Source organism: Phalacrocorax carbo, chromosome 6, assembly GCF_963921805.1.
Source record: "Phalacrocorax carbo chromosome 6, bPhaCar2.1, whole genome shotgun sequence".
NCBI classification, from domain to species: domain Eukaryota; kingdom Metazoa; phylum Chordata; class Aves; order Suliformes; family Phalacrocoracidae; genus Phalacrocorax; species Phalacrocorax carbo.
This window is the reverse complement of record NC_087518.1, coordinates 63122100-63138869: the sequence shown is the minus strand read 5'-3', so window position 1 is coordinate 63138869 and position 16770 is coordinate 63122100. Positions and strand designations below refer to the sequence as shown.

Below are 16770 nucleotides of genomic sequence, written 5' to 3'. Positions count from 1 at the left end.
CTAGGATATTCCTGCAGGCTATCCCTACAGTGTTTGTACTGCTTGGCAGATCCATATGGTCAAGGAAGCCAAAAGACATGTCAGAGTCTGGAAGGCTGCGATAAAAATAGACAGGGAAAATAGCACATGCAGAAAGAGTTGTTTTAGCAGTCAGAAAATTACATTCCATGCTTTTTTCTATAACTAGGCACACTGTTGTTTGTAAAAGATGAGGGCTTTTGTGTAGTCATTTGTTAGTCCTTTTTTTTTTTCACCTTTTTTTTCCCCCCAGTCATTTGTAAATGTCACCCACAAGCAGCTCTGTTCCTAGTTTTCTCTGGAGGAAAGCACCTTATGAGCAGGTGTAGATGGTACAAATCAAACTGATGAGTTAAAATGATGGCTCCTGACAGTTTTACAGATAAAAATCTAAAATGCACCAGGATGCCGGAAAGATACAGTACGTACATGTAAGAAAACTCTCCTCTCACCATAATGGTGTCCCCTTTTAACGGTTTTACAGCTACTTAGCTATAAAAATTCTCTCTGGGCTGAAGCCTGACATAAAATATCTCTGGTATAACACAATTTCTTGCTTGTAATAAATACAATTAAAATTAATTTGCACCCTTTTCTTTCCTCTCCTTTTTTAATCCTAAATTCCATATAAGCAATCTGCCTAAAGAACTAGAAGACAACACATAAAACCATTTTACAGAAAATGCGATAGAGCAAACATCAAAGCTATATGAAATCACTTACACATGTTGCCAAGCCAGCTCAGCGCCGAGGATTTTCATGTCCCTAGCTATACTTGTAGATCAAGATGATGTCACTGCAAGTGACCTGTAAAAACATAAACTTCCATACCTAAAATGTGTATCAACAGCCATTGTTTCTACAAGTAGATGGGGTACAGAACTACTTCCTACTTTTCAGCTGGTGAGATTACCATCCCAGTGTTCCCAGGGACGTGCATCTCCACTGTCAGTGACCTTAATACCATCTGGGGTTATTTCTCATTTTTCAGATCCAGCTAGTGCTTATAGGCTTTGAAAAAAGTCAAGAAATATTTAGTTTAACAAATCTTTTACCTGGTTTTAGCTACTTTTAAGTAAGTATGCGGAGGTTTTATGTATCTGAAATCGCAGCTTTGGCAAAACAGTATCAGTATTGTTTAAAAGGAAAATAAAAAGCAGCAGTAATTGTACCAAAGGTACTCCCACTAAAATTCAGCAGCTCCCAGAAATTCATCCCTTTTCTAAACTCTGTGGGTAAAAACAAACGACAGGTTTTCATCCTCGCGTGAGGAGATGGGTAATTCCCACACTTTGGCAGCAGGAACTGCTGATGCTTGTTGGCATTTCTCCCCCTCTGCTCCACAGCATGGAGCAGAAGGGATATGGGCGCCCGGTCATCGTCTCGGTCTCTACCTTTTTACTTGAATGCCCTGGCATTCTGTGGGCTTAAACGTTTGCATGGGCCGACTCGGGCTCTATATGGGACTGGCTGCTTAACCAGTAACATAAATGTCTGAATGTTAAAATCGTTATTTGGGAGCCAACTTATCGACTTCTGCCTACTCGAAGGAGTCCAGGGGAGACCGCTAACCACAACAGTCGTCCTGATGTTCGCAAGGTTTGCAGAACTCTCGGCTGAGTTTCAGCACTGGCTTTGTTTCAACTAAGACGCTTACAAATGGAAATTTTAATATATGGAAGTGCCTCAGGAACGTGCGTTTGATTCCCAGTGATTCTTAGCTGTTACACGGTACAAACCCTGCAAGAAAGAAACACGAAACTCTGGGGTTGAGACACACACAGGTACTAAACAAATGAGAAAAATATGTTTGTCCAGATAATATGGACAAACCTGAGCAGCGTAAAGCTAGCTCTGCTCAGTTTTGCCAAGTAAATCCAAAATTCACACTCTGAGACTTACCCATCACAGCGGGAAGAAATATAATATCACACTCCTTGTACGCTGTCCTCAAAATGAGAGAGCAGCCTGGAATGCCTAACGCTGCACAGCTCCCGGGGACCGCGGGGCATCGCGCCCGTGACCGAACCGTGCGGCAGCAAACCGGCTGCTCCCGCGACGGGGGTGATCCCGCACCGCCGGGCTGGCTGCCGGGCACCAGCGGGTGGGAAAGCAGAGGTTGCCCTGCTGAAAGGCGGATCTACCCCCCCTAGGGAAAAATAAATCTCAGTTCAAGGTTTCTAGCAGAGGAGGAGCGGGGTGACCCGCCGCCATGGGACCGCAGCCCAGGTGATGCGCTGCCCTACCCGGATGAGGGGTGCTGGTCGGGATGCTGCGCCGCCCCTCTGCCTCAGCAAAGCCTGTTCGGAGAGCCTCCCTGCACGAGCACAGGCTCAAGATCACCCCTGGTACAAATTGCAGTAGGCTGCTAGTCAAGGTTTTATTTATGAATTAGCATTGTTGTACTGCAGAAGGCGGCACTACAGGTGCTGCTGAGGGGTCGTTTCTGGTCCAGCTGCGCTGACTGCGAGCCATTCCGACTCCCCTGTGGATGTCAGAGTAGCCATTTTACAGTGGAAGCCATTTATTTCTCTATATTTCTCTGTAAAACTTGGGTGTTTCCGCACCCAAGGAAGAGCAAACGGCCGAGTTCCCGGGGAGGACGTGGGCAGCTCCCCGCAGCCACCCCCTCGGCCGGCAGGGGAAGGCACGGGGGGGACCCGGGGTGCTGAGGGCATCACGGGGGGGCACCAGCTCCGGAACTTGTGAGGACCCCCCCCCCCCAGAGCCACAATCGCCCCCAGCAATCCCTTGCTTTCTAAGGTCAATTATTATCACAATACCGTGATCATTGTGTTGGCTTACAAACGTCTAATATTTCCAGTTAACTTCAGGGGAAAAACCAAAACAGGCAGAGCAAGTACCAAATGGAATAAAAGCAGTGTTAAAAGCAGCAGTTAAGCAGTTTCTGTGAAGCGTATTTACAAAATATACATCTTGTTAAAAGGATGCGCTTTTACATATAGTTGTGATATGTGCCTTAAAAGTCTTGCAACGGAAAATAAGTAGAAGCCCTTGACTTTGTTTAGGAACCCTGTTTTACCCTCAAATATTTTTAACAACTTAAGTACCTTGGGGGTGTGCTTTTGCTTTGTTTAAGATTTGAAAACATTCTGGTACCCAAAGTGTAACTGAGGAAAAACAAAAAAAAGCAACCGGATAGAGTTTTGTTAATGATTTACTGCGGAATCTTGATGTGTGATAATGAATAAAATGCAAATCTGTTGTACTGGCACTCCTCAGCTTTGATTTATGAGGAATTATTACTTTTTAGATTGCTTCCAGTTGGAAGAAGACAGAGCTTTTACTGAAACATTTTTTTAATTCCTGCTGTCATTAAGTATATCAATCTTTTTTTCCCTTTTATGAAACCAAGAACTCCTTTGCCAAGAGGTCCGAGGAGCAAGGCGCCTTTGACGGGTCTGCGGGCAGGCTGCTACCAAAGGCACGGGTAGGCTGCCGCCCCGGCGCTGGCGAGCGGGAGGGAGCGGGAGGCGAAGGGGCACGGTGTGTGCTTCCCGCTTCCCTCCCGCCCTGCTAGCAGCTCTGCCCTGAGGCTGGAACGCACCGAGCGAAGTGACGCTTTGGCGGCAGCAGCCATCCTCCGTGTCAGTGGGGTGGCGAGGGGAGAGGGGAAGGGACGGAGGGGCGCAGCTCAGCACGCAGGTCTTGCGGTACTGGAAATGGAGTGAAATGTCCAGTAACTTAAAAGGAAACACCAAAATAAAAACTCCGCTCCCTGAAGGATAAGGTTTTTTTCCAACAATGACAAAGCAAAACTTGTACTAATTAAATGCGCTCAGAAGAGTTCAGAACAGATGACTCCACGAATTGTAAATGAAGTCTGCAATAACTTTGAGCTGGACGTACTTTTAAAGTATGTGACTGTGAAAATCCACGTTAAACACGGCAGGAAGAGTAGCCTCATCTTTAGCCCCCTGTTCCCATCCCACCCCTTGCTACCTAGCAAGATCGCGCAGGTGGAACTAAAATGAAGGACTGTATGTCCTTATTCAGCCCGTAAAAGAAAAAAGTTTTTCTCTTATCAGCATCTCTTAACTGTATTGTTCAACACTGTTTTAAAATATCTTACCCAAGAATGCATGTATGCATGCCAAAATGCTTCAAAACCCACTTTTTTTCACCTTTTGATTTATACGTTACTCAGAAGAATATCTGTTCATTTAATTCATTCAGTAAACATAATAATGGTATCACTAACTATACTACAGAGTGTTTTCCCTTTTTTAAGGAATATGAGCCCACTTGTAATTAAAGAAATGCTATATTAATGATGCTGAAAGTCTCAGAGGGAAAAATTTAATGTCCACCTCGTAATATTATGCCAGAATTAAATGCACAGAAGACTTTTTAATAATCTTTGTTTCTTAATTTAGTTTTGATTGGCTATGAAATACAGAGTAGCACTCAGGGGCTCAAATTCCTACTGTCATCAGCATTTCTGCTCTATAAATTGTACAAACACACACGACTCCGGTCTGTAGGCTTCTTTTCAAGCTTCTGTTTAACCTATGAAGAAAATTAGCTGCAGGCACCAATAACTGCCGATAATTTCACCATTTTTTTAGCCACCAGGGTGTGAGATGATGTTACAAAAGCTAGGTCTAAACATAAGCAGAAAGTTGTATTTCTATGCTGCCGCTCCAGCTGCAAACAGGCCGGTAACGTAAACTCATCTCCAGTTTGCCAGTCACAGCAATAGCCACTAGGAGTCTCCGGGTTAAGCCCGTGATGAATTTCACTTAATCCCGGCTAAGGTTTGAATGCAAGCCCCTCGCTAAGGGCTGGATTTCAGCACAGGGGCCGGCGCAGCTCTGGGGCGGGGGGACCCCACGCCATGAGTGGCTCCCGATGCTTGGCCCGGGGGCACAGCCGGCAAACGTTTTAGAAATAAAGTTGTCAGAACCACCTACGCACCGTTCTTGTAGGGCAAAAGACAGTGACGGTCCTGAAAAGTCAGATTAGTTTCTTTTTATAACTGGATGGAGTCTTGTGAAATTGTAACACACACTTACAAAGAGGGAAGTAGAAGATTTCACCAGCAAGATTTAAAGCAAATTTGTTTTGCAAACCAAAATGCTGCAGGCCACAAGAACTAGCACCCCCAGGTACTTAAAAATTTGCAAAGTGAATCCTGCAGTTCTGAAAACGTGAAGTAGCTTCTTCCCCTTCTCCTTGCCCTCCCCGCTCCTCCCAGGCAGCGAAGCGTGAACGTGCGGTGCCAGACACGCTCTCACCGATGCCCTAAGCCATTCATTTGTTCATATGTTCCTTTCGTGCACCTCTCCTCTCCGGCAAAATCCTTTCCCAAGCCCTAAAAAACCTGAGAAACTTTAAAAATGATGAGATTCTAAACAAATAATGGTTTGGAGGACTATATATTTGTCTTCTGCTTTTTGAGCTTCTCAGTTTCATTTTCAAACTTTTCTCTGCAACCAGAAGGACTAAGAAAATAAAGATGATGTTTTAAATGAAAGCTGAGAATCTCACATAATCATAGGACTTCAGGGGTTTGAGATTTCAGGATAATCTCACGAGTTGTCAATACCGAATGTCGCCAGAAACGATAATATTCTCAGACTAGATTGCATAAAAGCAACCGTGGGATACTTTTCCTGCTGCATGTTCCCCGTAACAGCTACGGATGCTGCCCTCGAGGGAGGACCCAACAGTACCTACAGGTGGTGAGCTGCCACGTGCCGGGTTTAGCTACCAACCAGAGGCATGCTGCATTCTGCAACAGATCTGAACGTGCGCGGCCTCGTTATTCGGCCTGCCAAGCGAACGGGCTCACGGAGTAAAAATTTGTCATGGACTCGTAAGAACATTGAATTCCATGGGGAATATGCAGAAATAAGTAGGAGGCAAATATGACCATTAACTGCCCGTCTCCTCGGTATCGTGGGCTCGCACGCGTCGCAATGCACGATTGCACCGTGTGCTATTGCAGACTGTTATCGTCCCCCTCTCCCAGACTGCCTTAGGCTTAACCATGATCTCCCCGCAGGACTTGGGTGAACCTCTCAGTCTGGTTCTGTATCAGGGATATGATACACTGATAGCTGACACGGACTCAACAGCTAGAACCTTAGTCCCTATAGTCTTGGCAAACAGAAAATTACCAAGCCCGATCAGAGAACTGATACCGGAACAGAACATGAGGCTGCTTCAGCCTCCTCCTCCTCTTCCTGCAGAAGCAGGCTCAGCTCTCTGGTACCCTTGCTTATCATCAGGGTATCTGAGCGGGCCCCGGCCTCCGCCACGGAATGACCAGCAGGCAGCTGGGCGCTAACCCGACTTCAGTAACACCGCATCGGCACGCAGGTTTAGCACGCAAATACCCAATGCTCTCAACAATAAAACCTGGCATCTGTGTAAGTCGATTTGGCACTCCACCGTGCTGAAGAGAAACCCTCAGATAGCTGCCATTTCAAATTCAGGATTTTTAGTGCAGGAACATGCCTGACAGGAATGCACTCTTCTCCACTGCCCACCTTCTCCAAGTACGACAGCGCTATCTCCTTAACTCATATTCTAAAACTAACAATGAACACAAAAATAAAAGATCTTGAAATACCAAAGGCTCAGCCCTACAAATGTCTAAAACCTTGTTTTGAAGGAAATGTGTTATTTCTTCATGTAGCTATAACACGACAGACATGAAGCATTTCAGGGATGCGACCGCTCTGCTGCTCTGCAGTGCCTCAGGAACATCAAATTATTTCTGTCATTTTCTTAACGTTTCAAGTAAGTCGAGCAACTACGAGCACAAATGGGAATATAGCGTATATGCACGCTATAGAGCTGTACTGAAAGCAAATACAAGAGGTTATCACGTCGGAGGCAATCACTCCACACCCACACCCCTCATGGTGCAGCTCTCCCTCCCTCTACCCAGTTCTTCCTCTTTCACTGCTCCCCGTGTCGGGGTTCTGGTGACCTTCAGCGCCCCAAAGACCTAAGCAGCAAGTGAACTACACCCATCGCCTCAGGTGACCCCGAGCAACCTTCCATCACCGTTACAGCATCAAGGACCTTGCTAGGTCAAACGTTTTCAGGAGCTCTGACACCATTTTTAATACTTACATTTAATCAAAATGTCTTTTTTTTTTTTAATCATTATTCTAACTAGAGAGCGGGTTTTTTTCTTTAAAAAGCATTATTCTAACTAGAAACTGGACCTATACCCAAGGCATTTGGAAACTTAAAAAATTAGTGAAGACAGGAGCCACCGCAATGTTTATCTGCACTAAAAGGAAGAAACCAGTTTTGCTGGGCAGTTTCCTTAGCATTAAAAGAACAACTTTCCTTATTCACTACATGATGTTACTAAATGACACTGATTGAGAGCTAAATCACAGCTATTACTGTTCTGAGGGAGAATATACATTTCAAGACAAAGAAAAAAGAAACAGACCGCATTACGTGGGGCACGTTGCTTTGATTTGTTTTTAAACAGTGGCTGCTTGAAGCTGCTCAGAGGTTTAGAGTGTCAAAGCCAAGTCAGTAGAGATGGATTAGTGGGCAGAGAGCAAGTGGTGCAGTCAAAGGTTCACAGTGAATGTAATTTATTCACGTAACTCGCAATTTATCACGTGGCTATTACCATAATGTACGTGGGAAGCAGCTGCGTGCGTGCACATAATGCCCTAAATGTATGTGTGGTTGGACCTGAACTCCTTACAGAACAGCAGTGGTTGAAAACGATACCATAAGGCATTTAAAAGCAAATTTCCTTCCTGTGGGGATGCTGTCACAACAGCGATGATGATTCGTACACAGGCAAATAAATATCTTGTAGACTTTTCTCAGTTACGATAACCTCACTTAACCAGAACTTGTTGGTTTTTCAAATCTAAATGATGTAGGTAATGTGATGTACGCTTCCGGGGCTTTATTAATAGATGTAAGTACATATGTTTTGCATCTCAAACTCACATTTTCCAGTCAAGAACTACTGTATTTTCCACTGAATATTTAACAGAAATATTCAGTGGCAAAGAAAATGAATCCTCCGTGTTCGTGAGGAGAAAGAAGTTACCTACAAGTTGAAGATTTCTTTTAACCCCAGTGACCTCTAACAGCACGATCTATCGAGCACTTAGGAGCAGCACAGCTTTAAAAGGTTGACATATATAGCGTCTGCCTGATTCCTCATACCTGTACAATTATTTACCAAGCCCAACATTTCCAAAACTAGCCTCTAATTTTAGGGGCATCTAAATTACGGAGCTTGGCTTTGGTCTCTTTCGGTTGCCCTGAACGCCTACAGCTTCAGCTGAAGAAGCAAGCTGTCAGCAGCTGGCAGAGCTTGCCCCCGCCTGAGGGTGCTTCTTGCTGCACCATCCACGCACACGGGTATGGACCTGCTGGCACGCAGCTGCCCCGCGCGGTGGCAAGGCTCCGGCGATGCTGCCCGCGGCTGCGCGGGCTTGCCGGAAAAACTCCATCAGCCCGGCTCCCACCACCACTTTTCAAGCTTCTTCAGTTTGAGTTTCTAACAATGATCTCATGTTTGGAAGCGATGCTGAATTACACCACGCCATGACGCTTTCAGGTGATCGCACTGGAACCAATGCACTCCAGTCTTCCGTGGTCCAGGCAAACGCACCCCAGTTACGCTTAGCGCACTAGGCGTTTTATGCCACTTTCTTTTAAGTCACTGAAAGTTGACCTAGAGAGACACTGAATTCAGACAAAGCCAAGTGAGGTCCCCAAAAGCAGAACACCTCACTGCCCAGCTCAGTCTACTGCTCAGCATTTTGTTCAGCAGAACCTTTCACACTCGGAATACAACACAGATTCTCTTGGATAACTACATGTGCGCTTCAGGGCTTCCATTTGGAAGCCATCTACCACAAATTCACACCCGCTAATTACGCAAAATTAAAAGCTTGCCTTACCATCGCACAGAAAGTCTCGGGAGGATCTCCACATGTTATGTCTGGGGGATCCAGAGTCACTTTTACGTATTTGATCATGTCTCTGGCTTCCGGCTGGCAGGCCATGTAATCCCATACTTTTCCTTCTTCTGTGTAAATCTGAGTCTTGCACACGTCATAGTGTCCCCACACGGAAGGGTAGTGCTGCATCACGGAGGACACGGTAACCCAGAGGGCGTGAAGTGACAGGAATCTTGACAAATACATTTCTAAATCCTTTTATGTCACCTTTGTAAGGATGCTCAGGACTGGCGTACGTGCAGTCTATAGGTTATACATATATGTACATATACATGTATAGATTTTATAAAACAGGTTCCAACTCAGACGTGAAGCATTAGGCTAGGGTGTTTGTTTCACTAAGTTGAAGACTTTGGTAGAAGCCAAGCCAGACTCCGATGACAGCCTTTCACAGCAAAGCAGCGCTTGTCCTTTGTCTTATAACTTATCTGTCAGGGCTTCCTGTAAAAGATGTCCAATAGCAGATAATAATTTGTGAAGTTGCAGGTCTTCGGCTACACTGTCGATAACCCTGAGTGATCCTCCGTGTTCAGGGCTCGCAGGGGATGCCCAGACACACTGATAAATCAGCATCCGAAGCAAAAGGATGAGTGTCTACAGGCTGGTGTCTGTTTCCCATCAATCATTCCTTTCTTCTGGCACCAGCACCCTTTTAGAAACAATAAGAGTTAGAGTTATTGTCCAAGAATCAATGCATTACGAAATATATGATATGTTGACATTTTGGAGGTTTGATGCAATATAAAGCAAATTGGTATAATATGGATAACCTTTACCGTGGGTGCTGTGCTAGAATGAACAAACTACCAAAATCATTCACAGAGAAAAGTATTTTGACATGAAGGATTTAACTCTTCTCTAACAGAGACAGATTTATAGCGTTCCAGGTGAGTTACAGGTTCCTGCTTCCAGAACTGTATTTCCACCCTAGCAAATCTGGAGAGCAAACTACTGAGCGGCACCATTGCCCAGGTCGGGCAGGCAGTCAGGGGAGCGGGCAGCAGCAGGAAGGCTCTTCTACTGAAGCGACACAGAGATGGGTATCAGGGCTACCAGGTGCCGACAGTCTCTTGGCAAAAGGAACCTCAGCGAGCTCCAAAAGCCTTATGCGTCATTTTTTTGGGGTTTTTTTTTTTTTGGAAGCATAACGAAGCGCACTTCCGCTTCCTTGAAATTTCTCATTAGCATTAGAAGAGCTTTACTCTTTTTTGCTCTTTTTTTTTTTTCCCTTTGAATTGTGATTTACTGACAGTAAACTACAGATAAAGATAGTGGTTCATTTGTAGCTTACTATAAGGATGCTTTCCCGCTCTGTTATGGCACTCTCATTTTCCTAGCTTTGGGGGTGGGGGTACCTGTGTGCTCAGCGTTTATTTCACAGCAGATATATCCCCTTTCCTCTCTTCAGAGAGCAACTAGAAACTCCCTTGGCTTGTATCACCTCAGTCGTATTATTACAGGTATAAAATCCTAGGATGCTATTACAATGACTTAAAATAGACATTTTCTAAAAAGCGCAGGTGAAAGTACAAATGATGTACGAGGGAAACCGCGAAGACGCAGTAAAGTTCCCTAAGACGGACAAGGAAAAGCAGGGCTCAGAGCTCCACCTCGTTTCTCTCGGCCTGCGCCAGCCCGTGCCAGCGAGGACGGGGAGCCTGGGCGCCGCACTCTCTGCAGGAGCAGGATCTCAGCCAGCGCCGCAGCACCTCTGCGCTCTTCTGTCTGGATGCTAAAACCTAAGCAAACCCGTCAGGCGGACGTTAAGAAACAACTGTAAGTCAGTGCTTTCTGCAGCCCGCTTTGCTGGTTCCCAGTTTTAAGTTATGCCCAGTGTCATGAACCCTCCTGCGCCCCGAACCCACGGGGAGCGGTAGGTGACCTGGTGAGCTCCTTCGTGTGTCGCTTTGGTAACACCCGTCTTCAAAACTCACCCTCAGAGCTATTCGCAAACGGCCTCCCTATATTTAAATAATGCTTCATCTTAAACCGAGCTAAACTACAGACGCTATGAAATGCCAACAGATGGTTGAATTGTGTTTCCATAGCAAAGTAATTTACAATAATTGCCGTATGGACGTAAATGCAATTTTCCATTATATTCATTTTATCAAGTGTTACCACACAACTCTCCTATATTTTATCAGAATATGCAGAGAATATCTGAATTTCCATGCAATAACAATCCTCAATTAGTTCAAATATATTTAAGCTTCAAATCTGAATTTGACACAAAAGCAGAAACATCTAAGTCCAAATTAAAATTCAGTCTTTTTAAGGAGCACACTGTGTAGTGCCACTGCTTTTCTTTGCGACCTTACATTCTTTTTTGTTTTCAGTGGGAATGTTTACTTATCATCTTGGAACTCAGTCATTCAGAGAACACTTTCCATGTCATTCTAAACACACCTCATGCTCTTTCCCTCTAGTCTTCTCCAATGTATTTTACTATTTTGCAGGGGAAGAAACCACCCCCAAGCCCCCACAGCTCATGACAGTCATTACACAAAAGGGAAACAACTGCTCAGCTACAAAGAGAGCCAAATTATTTTAAATTTGTGACAAATCAAAATATCGTCTGTATTGGTGAAGGCTTGGTCATAGCTGGAATAAAGAGTAGGTGAATATCATGTTTCTGTGTAGAAATAAGAAGTCACTCAGTTTAATTATCCTTAGCCTAGAAGCCTGTATATTCAGGCAAAAATAGGTTTGTTTTCTTTAATAGTTTCCTTGCTAGGGCTTCAGCTACCTGTAACCTTTTATAACTGCTGCAACTCAGACCCACTAATAAACACGACTGGATTGGACTAAAATAACACAAAGCAAGCCACCACCTTAGCACACTGCACTAGAATACTTCCCATATAACGAATTCTCATTAAAGGGACCCAGAGACATAATGATGGTCGTTACACAGAATTATAGACTATAACATCGATCGAATTTAGTGCGCTGACAAGGAAAAAGTGCAGAGGAGTGCAAGACATCCGAGCATTAGGCAGCTGTAGCAGCGTACGACAAAACATTCCTGACGAGCAGCAGCCAATTATAGCTTAAATTTCTGGCATATAATCAGTTCTGATTAATAGTTTTCCATTACATTACAGACATATTATTAATGTATTAAAAATGTCAAGCTTTGGCAAGAACTAATACGGCATGGCTCAGTTAGCCTGCAATATCTTCTTCTAATGAGCTTCCATTGATACACAGAAAGATATTGACCAAAGCACATTAAGGATCGTGTGCTGAGCGCTGCTGGGGTTTTTCTGACGGAGCTATACCATTTGTCTTGCTTATATTTATTCCTGCAGAGTCACTCACGATATGCATTCTACATCTCAGTGCTCTATTGCTAAGGACATCTCTATTTGAATTATTCTGTTTAAAAGTGTTTGGAAAAACGTTCCTAAAGCTTCCAGCTGTACCAGCCGCGTATTGCTAAGCCCCTCGCTGCGGGCAACACGCAGCCACGGGGGTTTTGTCCCCAGCAACGCCTACGCGTCTGACCTTACCAAAAAACAGTCGAACAATCTGGGAGTAACTAATGCGTGGAGCCCCGATCTGCCGCACGCCCTGGGTGCTGGGGGCCCCTGGGGGTGCAAAGGGGGAGCAGCGTCCTCACTGACCGGGGGTGAGGGAGCGGCGAACTGCCGGAGGGACATCAGCTAACGCATGCACAGCCTCCAGAGCCCTGCTCCTGGAGACCTCCTTTGTGGGGCAACGGCGACGTGACGGCAGGACGTCGCCAGGACGTTTAGGGCCTCGGATGTTCGCTCCCATGTGCTGTAGCCTCTGCAATACGGGAACACCGGGAGGCAGGGGTGCCGAAGGCTGCTCCTGCTGCCTCTGCCTCCCCCGGAGCCCCTCTCCGCCTGCACAGAGACGTTCAGGCCACGGTCGGTACGCTACAGGAACGGCAGGCAGCCCACCCCCGGGCCAACACCAGCTGCAAAGGCGGCCCTGCGCGCACGCCGCCCTTCCCAGGGGGGCAAGTGACCCCTCGCGCAGCACGTGAATCCCGCAGCCGGAGCGATGCCCCCTTCACGCACCTCAGCAGAACTCCGGATCCCGCGAACGCCCCTCCTCTGCCTCCCCCCAGCCCCCTCCCCAGCCGGCAGCCACCAGCCCCCACCGGGGCGGCTGCGCAGACCCCGGGCAGAAGCACGGCGAGGACAAGAGCCAAGCACCAACGCTGCAACGCACGTCGGCCTGGGGAGAGCCGCCTGAAGTGTGGAGCAGGGCGAGGAGCGCCCGCGGCGCCTCCCGACACCGGCACCTGCACAGCGATTTTTTTCCACAGGAAGCATGTTTTAAGTTTGTATCCCTAAAGCTTCAGCAGATGAACATTACCTGGTCAAGCCCAGGTAAAAAAGATCCTCTGTGGCCACTCCAGGTATTAATTATTTAAAGACAGTTTAGAAGGTATCAAAAAATGTGTATTAACCAAACAGAACTAGTCCTCATACCTGCAACTTATGTTTAATAAAACCCAAGTGTCTCATACCTTGCTACATCAAGATGACTTGAGAGCCTGGTATATATAAAGCTCCGATGTTCGGAAAAATAAAAACCAACCCAACCTCTTTCATAAATGCAAAATTATTCACCTATGCGAACAAGATGAGGCCCTGTATTTAACGACTTAATACACGCTTTCCGTCATACTTGCATGAAATACAGCATATTCCAAACAATGGCTGTGGTGCCTTCGGACTCAGACGCTGCTCCAAACAAAGTTTAGCTTCTATTTTCATCCAGCTTATTTAACCATTTAGCAGAAAAAGATTTCTTTGCCGCAAGAGGAATTTAAAATGCCAATACCTATTGGCTGAAAAAAAATAAAATACAGCGTTCTGCTACCACAAAAAATGGGATTCAGCACTATACTGAACATGTTTCTGGTTTCCCACATCATTCTTTGCTGAGTGACGCCTCACGCTACCGCTGCCGTTACTCGCCGGGTATCATCGGCTGTCAGCACACCCAGAACAAGCACTTCAGCTATTTGAATTTCACAGCCTTGGTAGGTAGCTGCTTTAAGTTTTTCCTATAGAATCCTTACAATTGTGGCTTTATTGCCTCAAATATCTCTGTACCTAGCATCAGTCTGCTCTGTGTGGTTTTCCCCTCCAGATCTGAGTTAGCATTTGGAGCGGGTTTTTGGCCGTCACTGTTCGCACGCTCCCCGGGCCGTGGGTCCGGGGTACGGGGCTACCGAGGCTCCCCGCCGCGGCGTGAGCTGGTGGCCCTCTCGGCTCCCAAGCGGCGCGGGGACGGCAGCCTCCTGGACGCTGGGCTCGCTCTGCGCTACTGCCAGCTTCTCCCAGACGCAGCCAGAAAGTTGGTGCCGCTTCTCATCAGCGTCACAGGGTTGAGGGTCGGTGGCAAAGTCCACGACTCCATGAGGATCTCGCCGCTAACTGCTGGAAACCCTGCGGTGGGCATCCTTCAGCGCTCCAAAGACGTGCCAGAAATCAGCCTTTGTTTTTGCAAAGCGACACAAAAGCCCCACGCACCACAAAACAAGCCAGGGGAAAAGTTCTGCTGCGGTCTCCTTCCCTTCGGCTGGCGCCCGGGCCGCGGCTTCGCGCGCCCACCGCACCGTGCCCGCGCAGGGCGGCGGTTCAGGCCCCCGCTAGCGCATCCCGCCGCCTGCTCCGCCCGCCGCGGCGCGGGGCCGGCCCCGGCGCACCGCACCGCACCGCGCCGCACCGCACCGCCGCCGAGTTGATGGCGGAACGGTAGCAAGCGCGCCCGGCGGGGGCCGAAAGCGCACACGCACCCCCCTCGGAGAGGGCAAACGCGTCTGCTTTGCGGGGCTCAGCTGGTCCGCGCCGCCCGCCGACACGGGGGGCTGCTGCGGGGCTCTTGCGTGGGCGCCCACGCACGCCGCCGCGACCTGCGGTGCGGGACGGGGGGAGCGGCGAGATGCCGGGGTGAGCCCCGGCGCTCCGCGCTGCTCCGCGGGGCTGCGCCCCCTGCCCCGCCCCGCCCCGCGGAACCCCGGTCCCCCCCGGTCCCCCCCGGCCCCGCACGGGCTCACCGCGCTGCGGGGCGGGGCTCTCCCCCCACGCCCCGGGACTCCCCCCGCCTCCCGGGGCTCCCCCCGCCCGCGCGCGCCCCTCGGAAGCCCCGCGCGAGCTCCGCGGGAGGGGGGGGGGCGGGGGGCAGCGCCGCGCGGGTTCCGCCCCGCCCCGGCCCCGCCCCGGCCCCGCTCCACGCCAGCGGCAGGGGGCGCGCGGCTCGCGCCGATCCGCTTTCGGTGCGCGGCCGAGCCCCCGCGGGGGCACCGCACGGCACCCCACCCCCCCCAGCCCCCCACCGCACCGCCCCGGCGGGCCGTACTCACCGGGCGGGCTCGGGCCGCGCCCTCGCCTCACCGCGGGCCGGCGCGGAGCCGCGGCGGCGCCGGGACGCGCTGGGGCTCCCTCGGCGGCGGCATGAGGGGCCGCGGGGCGGGCGGCGGCGGAGGGTCCCCCCGGGGAAGTTGCCGGCGGGGCGCGGGGCCTCGGCGGGGCGCGGGCGGGGGCCGCCGCCGGCCCTAGGCACTTGTCGACGTCGAAGTTCGGCGGGGCGCGGCGGCGGCGGCGGCGGCGGGGCGGGCGGGCGCGCTGCCGCGGTGCTCCGGCGTTCGGCGGGGCGGCGGGCGGTGCGCGGGCGCGCAGCGCATCGCGGCGCGGGGCAGGTGCCGCCCGCCGGGGCTCCCCGCCCGCCACCGCGGCTCAGGGCGGCCGCGGCATGAGGCGGGGGGCGGGCGGAGCGCGGCCGGCGCCGGGGCTGCGGCGCGGAGGGCTCCGGTGCGCGGCCAAACTTCGGGCGGCGGCGGCGGCGGCGGCGGCGGCACCTCCTCACGTCGGAGCGACCTCCGCGCGACTGCCGGCGCGCGGGGCGGCGGCAGCTACCCCACCTCCGGGCCCGCGCCAGGCGCGGCCCTAGCGCCGCCGCCGCGCCGCCCCCCGCACCCCCACCCGCCGCCGCCGCGCTCCCCGCCCCGCCGCCCCCGCCGAGCGGGCCGCCTGCCCGGGGCGGGGGGTGGGGAGGGGGGGTACGCGCCGAGGGCTCGGAGGAGGGGGGCGCTGCCTTCCCCCGGGGAGGGGGCACCGGCTGCCCGGCGGGGGGCACGCGCACCCCCGGTTCCGGGGGGCTGTGGCGGCTCGCCCCGCCGCCGCAGCCGTGCTTTCCCTGCTGTGTTATCCCGGAGCAGCCCGGCCGCGCGCCCACGGGACGGCGCCGGGCGCCCCGGCTGCCCGCACCGCGCCCCGCGCCCCGCACCCCGGAGCGGTCCCGGCTCTCGCCGCAGCCCGGCCCCGCCCGCCGGGCCCGGGGGTCCCCCTGCGGGGCTGGGCGAGCCGGGGAAGCGCGTGTCCTTCCCCGCCCGCCGCCGCCGCTCCCCCGCACGCTCCAGGGATGCGAAAGCTGCGGCTCCGCGTCCCGCTCCGCCGTGCGGGGCGCACGCAGTTGTCCCCTTCAGACTTCCCCAGGCTGTAAAACAGCATCTAAACCGAATAACGGCCAGTGGGTGCCGTGCGGGGACGGTGCTCACTGCCGGCAGCTCCCTGCTACTGAATCTGAGCGGCTGCGGGAGCCGGCGCGGGGCAGCCCGGCAGCGGCCGTACCGTGCACGCTCGGGAGCTGTGCGTACCGGTCCTTTGCGTGTTTTGCATGTTAAGAGGTGTCAAATGCGTTTATGCAGGCAACAGTGCCGTTACACTCGCCTGACGGGAGCCGGCGTGTCGCCGCGCCAAGAGGCAACCAGCGCGGTGAG

At 50.9% G+C, this 16770-nt stretch overlaps 1 protein-coding gene across 4 annotated transcripts in view; it reads right to left on the bottom strand.

Moving 5' to 3' along the window:
- The window catches only part of NTNG1 (netrin G1), a 157014-nt gene extending 141188 nt beyond the window's left edge, over positions 1 to 15826 (bottom strand). For 3 of the 4 annotated variants that reach the window (XM_064455630.1, XM_064455627.1, XM_064455629.1), the window contains exons 1-2: positions 15355 to 15826; positions 8943 to 9651 (exon numbers count right to left, since the gene is read on the bottom strand). In XM_064455630.1, the coding sequence (XP_064311700.1) occupies positions 8943 to 9188 (246 nt within the window). In that variant the 5' untranslated portion in view covers positions 9189 to 9651; positions 15355 to 15826. Of the gene's footprint in view, positions 1 to 8942; positions 9652 to 13612; positions 14961 to 15354 lie in introns of those variants that run through there. The other variant, XM_064455628.1, reaches the window with a different exon arrangement.
- Between the last annotated feature and the right edge of the window lie 944 nt (positions 15827 to 16770).